This window comes from Lontra canadensis, unplaced genomic scaffold (genome assembly GCF_010015895.1).
Source record: "Lontra canadensis isolate GAN:19392208 unplaced genomic scaffold, GSC_riverotter_1.0 scaffold25, whole genome shotgun sequence".
Taxonomy (NCBI): Eukaryota; Metazoa; Chordata; class Mammalia; order Carnivora; family Mustelidae; genus Lontra; species Lontra canadensis.
This window is the reverse complement of record NW_022631019.1, coordinates 18,950,372-18,963,976: the sequence shown is the minus strand read 5'-3', so window position 1 is coordinate 18,963,976 and position 13,605 is coordinate 18,950,372. Positions and strand designations below refer to the sequence as shown.

Genomic DNA, 13,605 nt, shown 5'->3' with positions numbered 1-13,605 from the left:
GGCCCAGTTTCCTGTCCTCTGAGACCTCAGGTATTCTCTGAACCATTTCTGGATCTTCTTTTTTGCTAACCTGACATCAGTCTCATCAACAGGTTTGGAGACTTTCTTCTCTGCTGAATTAGGGCCACCTCACTGGTTAGAACTCTGCCCAATGCAACAGGTCTGTATGGGGCCTAAACATGAATGAAATGCATGAAGCTTCAATGCATCATTTTGGAGCATCTAGTTTGGACGTTCAGAAGCATATCCTCCCCTAACTCTGCTTGCCTGTCATAAGGATAAATCCCTAAATGCAAAGATTATGCAGAGGTGACTTCTCAGAAAAGGGAGGAAAGCTCTGGCCCAGGGCCAGAAATTCATGGTTCCTTCCCAGTACACAATCTTTTCTCTCCTCTCAGCCTGCCCTCTACTGCTGCCTGAACACGCTCCGTCACCTTTCGAAGGGAATCACATTCTTTCTGCCAGGACTCCATTTCCACCTTTGGACCTTCTCCACTGGCCTCCTCCACACTCTGCTTATCTTGCAGGCTGAAAAACAGTGACCTCTTTTAAGAATTTTAGTCGGACGGATGCGGCTTTGACTCCCGATTCCATTATTTACTGTATATTTTGGGCAAGACACTTGGGTGCTTCCAACTTGTAGCTGGCCATAATGTTAGGTCTGTTATAACATAGGGTGTGTCACACACAAGCTGCCTAATGCGTTAGTTCCCTTCCCTAGAGGCTAGCATCTATCTAATATGTGCCACCAATTCTCTACCCGCCCAAAGCTCTTTTATATTTGTTTTGATATTTAAAAATAAACATTCATCACATGTATTTAGATTATAAAACTTATATATGTATACTGCAGAAATTTTGGAAAATACAAAAAAAAAACTTTTTTCTTGGCACACAAAGTCTAGGGCAGAGTCGACTTTGACCCCAACCTCTCTTTTGACTCCAACCAATGGTCTCCTCCAACAGATCCCCACAATCACTTTCATCATGGTTCATCTGCTGAGATAAACAGGGCCACTGTGATAGAATATGGGATGAGAAATCCAATCCACCCGATTAGAAACTGGATTTGGTTCAACAGGCTGTTGAAACACAGCCATCACATTTACAGAAACGGCAACTAATATGTAAGAAGCTCTCAAGACACCCTGAGAGAGTACATTATGGCATCTTGTTTTGTTCTTAGAACCTGTTGTGACCATTGAGAACAATCCCTAGGGCTGAAGAGAAACAGATGTTCCTGGTAGCCTTTATCTTATAACCTTCAAAATGTAGATAACCCCCTCCTTTCCCAGTTCTTAACACCAGGATCTGCTTTGCAAATATACAGATAGCTAATTTCCCAGTTTATAAAGTGGTTCCCCTCATTCAACACATACGTACTCAGAAATTATTACCCAGTATTATGCCGGAGGACTAGGTTGGACCTTCTAAATGATATAGTAATAAGCCCCCACTGCACCACTACATCCTCCCCTCTCCATCTCAAAGACCTATTCCTTACCCATAAGCAGCTTTCCTATTACTCACATTCCAAAGAAAAGTAAAGCGATTTGCCCAAAGTCACACAGGTAGTGAGTGGGGTAAACTTAGCTCTGCTCCGTTCCTCAGCCACACTGGGGTATTTACCTATGTCTAGTGGAGAGTTCTGCTCCTTTCTGTCTTAGGCTTTCCAGTTGAACCTCCTTCTCTCTGCAGGCTGCCTGGGTCTCCTCCAGCAAACTCTCCAGCTCGGTCACTCTCTCCTGCAGCTCTGTACTCTTCAACTCAGAATCCTTAAGCTGAGAGATAAGATTCCATGCTTAGGTCAACAAGCCAAGGAAGACTGTCTGGGTATCCCCAAAACTTTGCAGTTGAGTTGCAAACTTGACACATGTGAGTCCGGACAGGACTCCTTTGGGTTTTTCCTTTCAGGAAACCACAGTGTAACAGTGTACTGGAGGAGCTGAGACAGGGCCCCTGCTTGGCTACTCCCTGCTTGCCCCAGGTATGCCCAGATATTGCTGCTACCTGCTGGCTCTGCTTCTGATGGTCTTCCAGGGTGGGCAGGTCAGCCAGGTAGCGTTCCAAGGTCTCAATACGCTGCTGCTTCTCCCGGTTCTGTTCTGATTCCTTCTGACATTTCTTTTTCAAATTATTGATATGCTTATCACGACCCTTTACCTAGGGAAAGAAGTGTCAAGAATCTGTCTTTACTGACTCCTCTAGGACTCTGAACATCACATTTTTTCTGAAGTGACCACTGTCTCTGCCCTTAGGACTGTAAATGTTCTACTACAATGAAGGCAGGGAGGTGATCAAATTTTACCATTTAAGATTAGGGCATAAACTGCAGAGTTAACACACCTGAACTTTCCAATCAAGGGTAGGGAAGGAGGGCTCCTTGGGCAGTTTTTAAAAACTGGTAGCACTTCTATATACAGGCATACCTGGGTGACACTGTGGGTTTGGTTCCAGACCACTGTGACAAAGCGAACATCATGATAAAGCAGGTCAAATGAATTTTTTGGCTTCCCAGTTCATGTAAAAGTTATGTTTACACTATTCTCTAGTATGAAGTGTGTGATAGCATGATATCTAAAACAACAATGGATATGTCTTTAAAAATATTTAATTGCTGGGATGCCTGGGTGGCACAGTTGGTTAACCATCCAGCTCTTGGTTTCAGCTCAGGTTATGATCTTCCCTTCCTCAGGGAGGGCTCCCTGCCTCTCGGACTACACAGGTGGCTTCTGCCTAGTGCTGTGTACTTCTCCAGCCCACACTTCTAAACTCTTAGAATTTCCCAAATAATAGGAGTGTCTTTGTTATTTATAGTGGTCTGGTCTGTCCTGGTGTCCCTAAACACCACACGATTTAAAAGTTAAGCAATCATCTGGAAGGGTTAATGAGACTCTAAACTTCTAGAAGAAGGAACTGTGTCTATTTTGCTCATTATCACAGCCCCAAGATGATGTGCCAAGCACGATGCTTGGCACAGAGTGGGCACACACCAGATTTGCTGAATGGAGACTTTTCTTCACTATTATGTTTTTTATTTTGGGTTATGAAAAAAGGATGCTGAAGGAAGCAAGTGAAAGTAGAGAAAAAGGCAGATCTCCTGATATCAAAAGTAATCAAAGACCTAATATAATCCAAAGATAAGAAAGTACTAAGAGTAGATAACCTGAAAATCAGCCAAAGGCTTTACTCCAGATATAACCTGTACCCTTTCAAGCTCTAAACCAGTGATTCCCACATTTTAATATGCTTCAGACTCAACTGGGAAGCTTATTGAAAATGCTGATATCCCTGAGAAATCTCCCTCTTCTGATTTCTCCAGAGAATAAATATCCAGTCTCCTGCTGGGGAAATCTTTAAATTAAAAAAAATGGTGGACTGGGCACGTGGGTGGTTCGGTGGGTTAAGCCTCTGCCTTCAGCTCGGGTCATGATCTCAGGGTCCTGGGATCAAGCCCCACATCGGGCTCTCTGCTCGGTGGGGAGCCTGCTTCCCTCCCCGCTCTCTGCCTATCTCTCAGACTACTTGTGATCTCTGTCTGTCAAATAAATAAAATCTTAAAAAAAAGTGGTGGATTACCCCGAGATGTTTATCTCTTCTCCCCTTCAAAACATCTCTAAAATGACAGAAAGGAAATAAAATACTAAATTTAAAAAGTTAATAGGAGACAAAAGTATATGAGAGATTTCAATGTGTTTATAGAAGATCAAAGACAGCAGATAAATTACTTAAGAGTTATAACCTGCAGTGGGAGTTACAGACAACTTGGTAAACACTGTGCCCTTCAAACCCCACAAGTACCTCTGTATTTGAAGTACCAGGTACGTCTGTGGCAGGTATCAGCCATAGATCTGAAAACAGGGCACTCACTGGAAATCTACATATAGTTTAGCTGGATACCATTTTTACCCTAGATTTTCCCAACAGGAGACTGGTGGAGATTTATTCTCTGGAGAAATCAGATGAGGGAGATTCCAAACTCAGGGATATCAGTCACAGTAGAGAGAGTGCAGCACTAGGTTTAAAGTAAGTGTAAGTAAAAATCTGTGTACAGAACTGGGGTACTCTAAGCCTAGTCTCCTTCTCAGTATTGAGATCCTAAAGGCCAAAAGCATTCTTGTCCTTAGCCTCTCAACTAGGCAACAGGCTGAAGATTGATTTTTTTCTGGACAGAGTTGTTTAAGACATTCAGATACTATTATTTGTTGGTTCCCAAATGAGAAGGCAGTCTAAATCTGATTATCCTATAATGCAGTCCATGAGGAAATTACCATGAACCCAGAGCTCCTATCCAGCTTTCAAATATTTCATTCTTAAACATGAGTGCCCATTCATTCAAGGATCACCAAGCCTCTAACACGAAAGATACTAAAAAAAAGAACACGTTCTAAAAACAAAACAAAACCAAAAAACAAGAAACAACACTATAAGCAGAGGCAGACATCCCAAAAGATATAATCAATATCATCAGAGAGAGAAGATACTGCACCCATGAAACAAAAATAGCAAAAACCTCAAGAATAATACTCAGAAATACAGAGGTTTATGCCAGGAGAAAAAGAGTTAAGGATGGAAATCTTTGTGGAGTGGGGTTGGGTACAGAGCTAAGTTTTATTATAAACATATTGGTATTAGATTATTTAACTTAGATACATGTATTTTGACTAAAAGTTTCTTTTTTAACAAGCCTCTAAATCCTTGATATACTAGTGGCACCAACAACACCTGGGAGCTTGATAAAAATGCAGGACCTCAGGCACACCCCACCTTAGAAGTACTAAATCTGGATCTGTGTTTTATTTTATTTAAGAAAAAAAAGATGTTATTTTATTTTATTTTTTAAAGATTTTATTTATTTATTTGACAGAGAGAGATCACAGTAGACAGAGGCAGAAAGAGAGAGAGAGAGAGGGAAGCAGGCTCCCCGCTGAGCAGAGAGCCCGATGCGGGACTCGATCCCAGGATCCTGAGATCATGACCTGAGCCGAAGGCAGCGGCTTAACCCACTGAGCCACCCAGGCATCCCAAAGATGTTATTTTAAAGCAATCTTTACACCCAACGTGGGGCTCAAATTCACAACCCCGAGATCAAGAGTCATACGCTCCACCAACTGAGTCAGCTAGGTGCCTCTGGATCTGCATTTTAAACAAGAAAACCCAGTGATTCTTCAGCACATTAGAGTTTAAGCAGCATTGCTCTGTTGATTTTGATGCATGTGGTCCAGAGCTAAACATTACTAAACTGGCCCTCCAAGACCATCTGCATTACAGCAAGCTATTAAACAGAAGCAAATCAGCTCCTTCTATGATGACCAATCTTACCCTAAGGCGATTCTAAGAGCCTTGGAAAAATGTAAAAATTCCCAAATTGGCTGCACACAAGGAATTCTTTTCTACTTTTTAGGCAGGATAAGGGAAAACCAGGCTGGATGATGTAAATTTACCACAGATGTTTAAACATCTTACAATAGTACCATCTGGTATGACTGCCCAGGCTGGTTTTCTATCCAGGTCAGTTGGGAGGCCCATCACAACCCGGGGCAGTGAGGGACTTTGTGGCAGTTTTGTGGAGATGAAGCAAAAAGGAGGAGTGCCATTTCTAACAGACCAGTCCTGCACGAAAAGTCAATGTAGGATCTCACCCAACTGGTTCCTCCTAGTTCCAAGGATGGGGGCCAGAAACAGCTTTGGATTTGGCAAGAGAAGGCTGACTGCCAACTCCTTTGTGAATTAGAAAGCTACCAACTCCTTAGCTCACCCTTTCTTCCTGTTTCTTCCCTTCCTCTGAGTGCTTCTGCAACGCCACTTTGAGTGATTCTCTGATGAGCTGAATTTCAACTTCTGAAGCAGAGAGTTTCTTTTCAAGCTCGATCTTTTCTTTGTTCAGGGCTTCTGTCTTCTGTGCAAATTGTGCACGTAAGAAAGTGTTCTCTCGCTGCAATTCCTGCATAAAGATTCTCAATACATAATGGTTCCTCACCCTTACAGTCCCATGTACTTTACTTATCCTCGATCTACTTTGTGGTCAAATATCATCTTTCTCTAAGAATTTCCTCAAGCAGTGCTTCTCACAGTGTAGTCCTAGGACTAACATCTTCAGCATCACCTGGGGATTTGTCAGAAACAGAAATTCTTGAGCCCAACTCCCAGCCCACTGACTCAGAAACTCTGGGGATGGGGCTCAACAATCTGTGTTTCAACAGGCCCTCCAGGTGATTCTGAAGCACACTCACATTTTCCCCTCTACTCATCCTCTATATGATCTTGGGCAAAAGTTCTTCCTCACTCTTGGGCCTCAATTTTTTCACCAGTAAATGAGAGGAGTGCAACAGAGGACTGCACCAGATTTTATATAAGGGTCTTTCTCACTCTAACATTCTGATTCTATAAGATAGAACCGTCTTGACAGGCCCACTACGTGGCAAAGCCAGTACTATAATCTGTTTAATACTCATCACTCAGAAGCCCATATTGCAGAAGAAGCAAGCAAAGCAAGCTTTTCTAGGAGCCACTGCCCTCAGTGAAAATATGACTACCTTTACTTGCTCCTAGACATGGAAAAATTAAAAAATGAGAATGGCTCTAAATCCCATTACCTCTGCCTCTCCCTCCATTTGGCTACAGCTGGTAGATTAAGACTTATCAGAACATCACCCAGTTCAAGAAGCTTACTATGTACCTTGCTCTGACTTCGTTTTTTTCCCAAGTATGTCCTGACAGCAAGGCATACCTGATTCTACCCTCGAGCCTTTTCTGCCTCCACAAAGGCAGAATGAGGGATGTTTTATAATTAGGATGCCTACCCTTTTAAGGGCAAGGGGACCTTATATCACTTGATCCCTTTTCTATCTCCTGGATACCATAGTACCAAGCAAAGGGAAGACACTGAGTTATGACAACCAGAATGCCATTCTGGCTGCCAATGCTTACCTGCAGCCTCAGCAAGCAGACATCCCCAAAGGGGGCAGGACGGCCCAAAAGGGCACTGTGGACTTGCAGTTCACTTTCTCGTACTTTCTGCTCCAGCTGAGAGATATGTTTCCTCTGCCTGCAAAAGCCAGTAGAATGAGGTCCAGGGTACTGACACTAACCCACTGGCAACACGAGCCCCCACTTTCCTTAAGTGGATACAATTCATACTATGTAAACCAAAAAAGGCCTTGCGTCTGGACAGTACTGTCTTGCTGAAGGAGGAAGAGCAAATAAGAAAGCTGACTTGGGGGAAATGAGGAAAGATCAGCTACAAAGGACTGACTGGGGGCACCTGGGTGGCTCAGTAGGTTAAAGCCGCTGCCTTCGGCTCGGGTCATGATCCCAGTGTCCTGGGATCGAGCCCCGCATCGGGCTCTCTGCTCAGCAGGGAGCCTGCTTCCTCCTCTCTCTCTGCCTGCCTCTCTGCCTACTTGTGATCTCTGTCTGTCAAATAAAAATAAATAAATAAAATCTTTAAAAAAAAAAAAAAAAAGGACTGACTGCCCGCTTCAGGCACTCCCAGAGTCCCTGCAGAGCATACACAATTGGCCTATCCCATTACTCAAATACAGAACTAGGTTGCTTGCCAACCTAGCCCGACCATGAAGGAAGGCACGGACCCAAACAGAGAGGGATGTGCTACCCTTGGAGAGACCTCATTAGGTGCCCTCAGTGTGGGCTGGGAGAGCAGAGCCTGGTACTAGGGCACCCCTTGACCTCTTACTTGTCAATGAGGAGCTCCTTTTCCTTCAGAAGGTGTTCATTACTGTTTAAGATGCTGATCCACTGCGCTGGTTCTAATGTGGGCAGTGATGGAGCAAAAGCAGCAGGATGGTGGCAGATGGCTCCATTCTGAAGCTGGAAGACAAGGAGGCCGAGAGGGGCTTGATTCTTGACCCACAGGCACCTGGAAAGCACCTGAGCAGTAACCAGCTGGGTCTCTAGTCAAGGCTCACTTTGGCTCAGCTGAGGAGGCCCAGTGTTTATGAAATAATTTTAGCTCTGATGCATGACTGGAAAGAACCTGCCAGGGAGACTTCTGCCAACTGGACACTCCCTGCTCATGAAGGCTCTAGTTTCTAAGAAAAGGTCACTTATCTTTCATTATCTGGCAAGAGAGGCAAAGCAGGAGCTAAGATGTCCTAACCAACCAGGAAAGGAGAATAAGTCTTGCCTTTTTCCTTCCCACTCTTAAGCAGCACAAGGCTTTTTTTTTTTTTTTTAAACACAAAATTAGTATAATGGAAGAAACACAGGGGTTCAGAGATGGTTTTTAAACCCTAGCTCTGCTACTTACCAGCTTTGTGAACCTGGGCAGATTACTTATTCTAAGAACCTGGTAAATTTCTACATTTACCTCATCAAAGTGCTACAAGGATTAAATTAAGATTTCGTATGTGAAAGTAGCTAGCGTACTGATACATAAGTACACAATCGGGGTTAATGTCACACCTTTTGGGGTCTTCTGTTGTAACTCTCCACTCTGGAGGACCCATCTGGTGTTTAATTAGATGACCAACATATTCAATGGCATTCACAAGCCTTCACTTCCCATCTATAAACATCTTCCGTCTGTCTTACAAATGTTTTCTTTAGAGTCAAAACTTACAGGACTAAACCTATAGAGTTCTAAGATCTGCAAAGAACCCACAAAATCCAGCGAAAGAAGGGTCTCTACCTGCATCTGCTCCATCTGCAAACGGATCATCTCCAGCCGCTGCCGGCAAGTGCTGAGCTCGCAAGACCGCTCATGTGGGCGCCAAGGGTCAGGGTTCGGCTGCCATACCTGAGAGGGTAGAGGCTTGGAGAAGCCAGGAGCAGGTTGGAGTCCCAAAGGGAGCACTCCACTGCTATTAGGGTGAGGTCCATTCCGCTCACATACCACCCCACTGCCCGGTGCCTTCTTGGTCTCAGGCAACACTTTGTATAACTCCTTGTTCGTGTCAGCTCTTGGGTTGTGAAAGTGGACTTGGTAGTGGGGATCAGAATAAAGTGTCTCCATCATTGCCGACTGATTAAGGGTAGACTCCATACTGGGCATATCAAACTTCCTCACCTCTTCTTCTCTTTCATGGCCCACTGTTGGAAACCAGGACTGCTCAATTCCATTTTCTCCAGGAGCACCACAAAGATACATGAAATCTCTAGACAGGCCAGGAGAACGTTTCATTGCACCAAGGTCTCCATTTCTTGTCATCCCTGCACTTTCAGCCAGCCCTGACAAAGGGAGTTTGGAGGAAGAGAGTCCAGCAGGTATAGAATTTGGCTTGACAGGAGAGGTCCCCAAAGTGGAAGGTATCACATGGGCTGTTGGAATGGTTATGTGGCTTTTGATGGGCTGGAAAGAAGGGCTGCTACTTGAGCTACAAAAATCTGCGAAGAGAATAATCTTCCGTAAGTCAAAACTGAAGCAGGAGGATTTCTTTCTCTCTTTTTAAAAGATCTTACTTATTTGACAGAGAGACAGAGAGCACAAGTAGGCAGAGCGGTAGGCACAGGGAGAGGAAAAAGGCTCTCTGCTGAGCGGGGAGCCTGACGTGGGGATCGATCCCAGGACCCTGGGATCATGACCTGAGCTGAAGGCAGCCACTTAATGACTGAGCCACCCAGGCAACCCAGCAGCAGGATTTCTTGAGTTTGGCTGCTATGCCAGATGTTCTCTCCTGACTGAGACCAAGCAGAATAGATACGATCATCATAAGTATCAGGCAGAAAGGCAGCCTAACTGAGAAGTTATGTGTATTCTAGGATCTCAAATGCCATTCACAAGGTAAACCAACAAAAGGCAACATCAGCTTTATTTTTAACTTACACTCTGTCCTTTTTATTTGAAAAAAATCTTGCCAGTCTACAAACAAAGCTAAGAAACAAATTTAAAACCAAAAAGCAAAAACCAAAAAACCACTTACTTACGGGAAATGGATTAGGTCTCACTCTTCTGGGAGCTGGGCAACTCTCAAGCTACAATCCAATCCAATAAAAATATTCTTTCCAAGGGCTGCCAGAATTCTCTGTGGCCTCCAAAAGCTTCCCAGTGAAGGTAAGCAATGAATCTGAACTATCCGAAGAATAGGCAAAGTGGATAGATAGTGCTGCTCTGTGTCCAGGACAGGGAGTACAGCATCTGAATCAGGATTCTATTCTCTCCCCCACACCCCAGACCTGACTGCCTGGATATGTGAAGTTATTCTTAGTAACTCTCAGGTTTCACTCTAGCACAGGGAGCACTCTCAAGTGGGTACACACTGAAATCCTCTATTTTATATTTTGCCTTTCACTTCCCCCTTGTTTATATCCAACTGTGACTTTTCACTTTTCGTTCATACTCAATTTCTGCTTCCTTTAGCTCTTGCCTGATTTTGGAGGACAACTTTCTCATTAGACCTACTACAGAAGGTACACATTTCTACATTATTTCCAACTTTCAAGTGCTACTCTGAAAAAGACTATAGGGTCACGGAATTAATGTGTCAAGGCAGTGGGCTACAAGCAAACAAGACAGTAATGTCAGGAAACATACCTGTTACCTTTATTTTATTTTTTTTTAAGATTTTATTTATTTATTTGACAAGGATCACAAGTAGGCAGAGAGGCAGTCAGAGAGAGAGGGGGAAGCAGGCTCCCCACTGAGCAGAGAGCCTGATGTGGGGCTCAATCCCAGGACCCCGAGATCATGACCTCAGCCGAATGCAGAGGCTTAACCCACTGAGCCACCCAGGCGCCCCTACCTGTTACCTTTAGCAGGGAGTAAACTGAGTAAGGGGACAAGGAATATAATGTCTTCCTTTTTCTTTTTTTTTTTTTCCTTTTAATTTATTTGACAGGGAGATAGAGAGTGAGCACAAGTAGGCATAGTGGCACGCAGAGGGAGAGGGAGAAGCAGGCTCCCTGCTGAGCAAGGAGCCCGGTGTGGGACTCAATCCCAGGACTCTGGGATCATGACATGAGCCAAAGGCAGTCACTTAACTGACTGAGCCACCCAGATACCCCTGTCTTCCTTTTTCAACTATATCCAGTACTCTTTACAAACCAAGCACATCTACCATGAAGAGTAGACAACCAATTTAATTCATTTCTTTTTTCTTTCCATCAACTAACACAGAACACACTCAGCTAATGAGGACAGATACTATAACCTTTCCCAGAATTACTACACATCAGCTACCATCTTCTCATATGGGTTTGTAAGTAGCTCTTTAAGGGACGCCTGGGTGGCTCAGTTGGTTGGACGACTGCCTTCGGCTCAGGTCATGATCCTGGAGTCCCGGAATCGAGTCCCGCATCAGGCTCCCGGCTCCGCGGGGAGTCTGCTTCTCTCTCTGACCTTCTCCTCACTCATGCTATCTCTCACTGTCTCTCTCTCAAATAAATAAATAAAATCTTTAAAAAAATAAAATAAAATAAAACCATGGACACCTGAGTGGCTCAGCTGGTTGAATGTCAACTCTTGATTTTGGCTAAGGTCATGATGTCAGGATTGAGGGACTGAGCCCCACATCAAACTCCACACTCAGAGCAGAATCTGCTTGAGATTCTCTCCTCCTCCCTCGGTGTCCCCCCACCCCACCCCGACCCCGCCACTCATGCTGTCTCTAAAATAAATTAATAAATATAATCTTAACAACAACAAAAAAAAGGCAGCGCCTGGATGGTTCAGTTGGTTAAGTGTCCAATTCTTGGTTTCGGCTCAGGTCATGATCTCATGGCTGAGGGATCAAACCCTGCAACAGGCTCTGTGCTCAGCTCAGAGCCTGCTTCAGATTCTCTCTCCCTTTTCCTTCCATGTACATGCTCTAATAAATAATCTTTTAAAAAACAAACAAAGAAACAACCCCCCCCCCAAAAAAAACCATGGACATGCCAAATTATCCCTTATAATGTATGAGATAAGGCAAAGTATCTAATTTCCTATACTTAGATTATCTTGGGGATATATATAAAAGGCCATACTAAAACAAAACAACAGTAATTTCTGATAAATGTATCTGCTTCTAAGGACCAAGAACATTTCAGAGGCTAAGGACACAGTTTTTGAGGTCCTATAACTTATACATAGGCATAGGCAACAGGCTAAAGCAGACTGTGGTGATGAAAACTTCCAAGAATAGCAAGCTCTCCACTTCAAACCCTCTGTAACGGTACCATAATATTCACTCTCACCAAGGGTCTCTGCTCTCAAAGTATAATTATGGAACAGAAGATCATGAAGTTGTAGCATATGAAGGACTGCTATTGTGCTTTGTAACCCCTCCTTCCATTCTCCATCTACAGCACCACCTACTCTCAAGACTCACCAAATTCAGTTTTGAGCCCATAACCCCCAAAGTAGTAATGCCAAAACCAAAGCCTGGAAAGGTATCAAATGACCCAGGACTTCTAATTTTCTAGAAGTGTGGTTGATCCACTGATAAAAGAATAAAAATCTTTTTCAGCAGGTTACTTATCTATTAAGTTTATTTATAGTAAGAAAACTGGCATTCTTTTTTTTTTTTTTTTAAAGAATTTATTTATTTATTTGACAGAGAGAGAGCACAAGTAGGCAGAGCAGCAGGTGGAGGGAGAGGGAAAAGCAGGCTCTCTGCTGAGCAGGGACCCCAGGATCCTGGGATCATGACCTGAGCTGAAGGTAGCCACTTAATTGACTGAGCCACCCAGGGACCCAGAAAACTGGCAATTCTGACAAACTGCTATAAAATGTCAAGTTACACCTTAAGTCTGGTTTGTATTTTGAAACATTTTGAAGCAAAACAGCAACACTCATTTTTCTTTAAAGATTTTATTTATTTGAGAGAGAGGGAGAGAACAAGCACAAGCAGGCGGAGAGACAGAGGGAGAGAGAGAAGCTGAGCAGGGAGCCTGATGTGGGATTCAATCCCAGGACCCCTGAATCGTCACCTAAGCTAAAGGCAGACACTTAACCGACTGAGCCACCCAGGTGTCCCACAACACTCATTTTCAAAAGGGCCACTTACCTTCTACAATTTTCAAAGACTCAAAATTTAGTGTATGGGATATGTGATTTTTAGAGAAGTCTACAGTTCTCAGAATACTGGGGTTTTGCCACTTTAAGGATATTCATATTTCTAAATCTCTCCTCTCTTCAACCATACCCTCTGCCCCACTCCCTAATTCTTTCTAAAAACCATGCTTTCTTAGTGAGGGGTAGATTTAACTATTACTAAATCTTGATCACTTCTGTCTATATCCCTTACTGGTTTATGAAGTAAGGGAGTCTGAACTAAGCCAGTTAACTACTGCAGTCTTTAATAAAAAGCTGAAAGTCTTCTGATGTCGCCAGTATCCACCTCTACCCCATCCCTTACAACTCTTCAAGGTAAAAATTTTTTTTTTTTTAAGATTTTATTTATTATTTGACAGAGAGAGAGACAGACACAGTGAGAGAAGGAACACAATCAGGGGGAGTGGGAGAGGAAGAAGCAGACTTCCTGCCAAGCCTGGAGCCCGATGTGGGGCTGGATCCAAGTACCCTGGGATCATGACCTGAGTTGAGGGCAGATGCTTAACAACTGAGCCACCCAGGTGCCCCTCAAGGTAAAACATTTTAATGAAGGGTAGAATCAAAAGCAAACCTGTTCACTTTAAAGAAGAAACAATGAAAAAAAGAAGATGCAA

At 43.6% G+C, this 13,605-nt stretch overlaps 1 protein-coding gene across 6 annotated transcripts in view; it reads right to left on the bottom strand.

Moving 5' to 3' along the window:
- The window catches only part of CEP85 (centrosomal protein 85), a 31,997-nt gene that overhangs the window by 5,402 nt on the left and 12,990 nt on the right, over positions 1-13,605 (bottom strand). For 2 of the 6 annotated variants that reach the window (XM_032863825.1, XM_032863826.1), the window contains exons 4-10: positions 8,651-9,345; positions 7,697-7,830; positions 6,931-7,048; positions 5,759-5,944; positions 2,011-2,163; positions 1,630-1,781; positions 435-528 (exon numbers count right to left, since the gene is read on the bottom strand). In XM_032863825.1, coding sequence (XP_032719716.1) covers positions 435-528; positions 1,630-1,781; positions 2,011-2,163; positions 5,759-5,944; positions 6,931-7,048; positions 7,697-7,830; positions 8,651-9,345 — 1,532 coding nt within the window. Of the gene's footprint in view, positions 1-434; positions 529-1,629; positions 1,782-2,010; positions 2,164-5,758; positions 5,945-6,930; positions 7,049-7,696; positions 7,831-8,650; positions 9,346-9,881; positions 10,089-13,605 lie in introns of those variants that run through there. The other 4 variants (XM_032863827.1, XM_032863829.1, XM_032863830.1 and 1 more) reach the window with 4 other exon arrangements.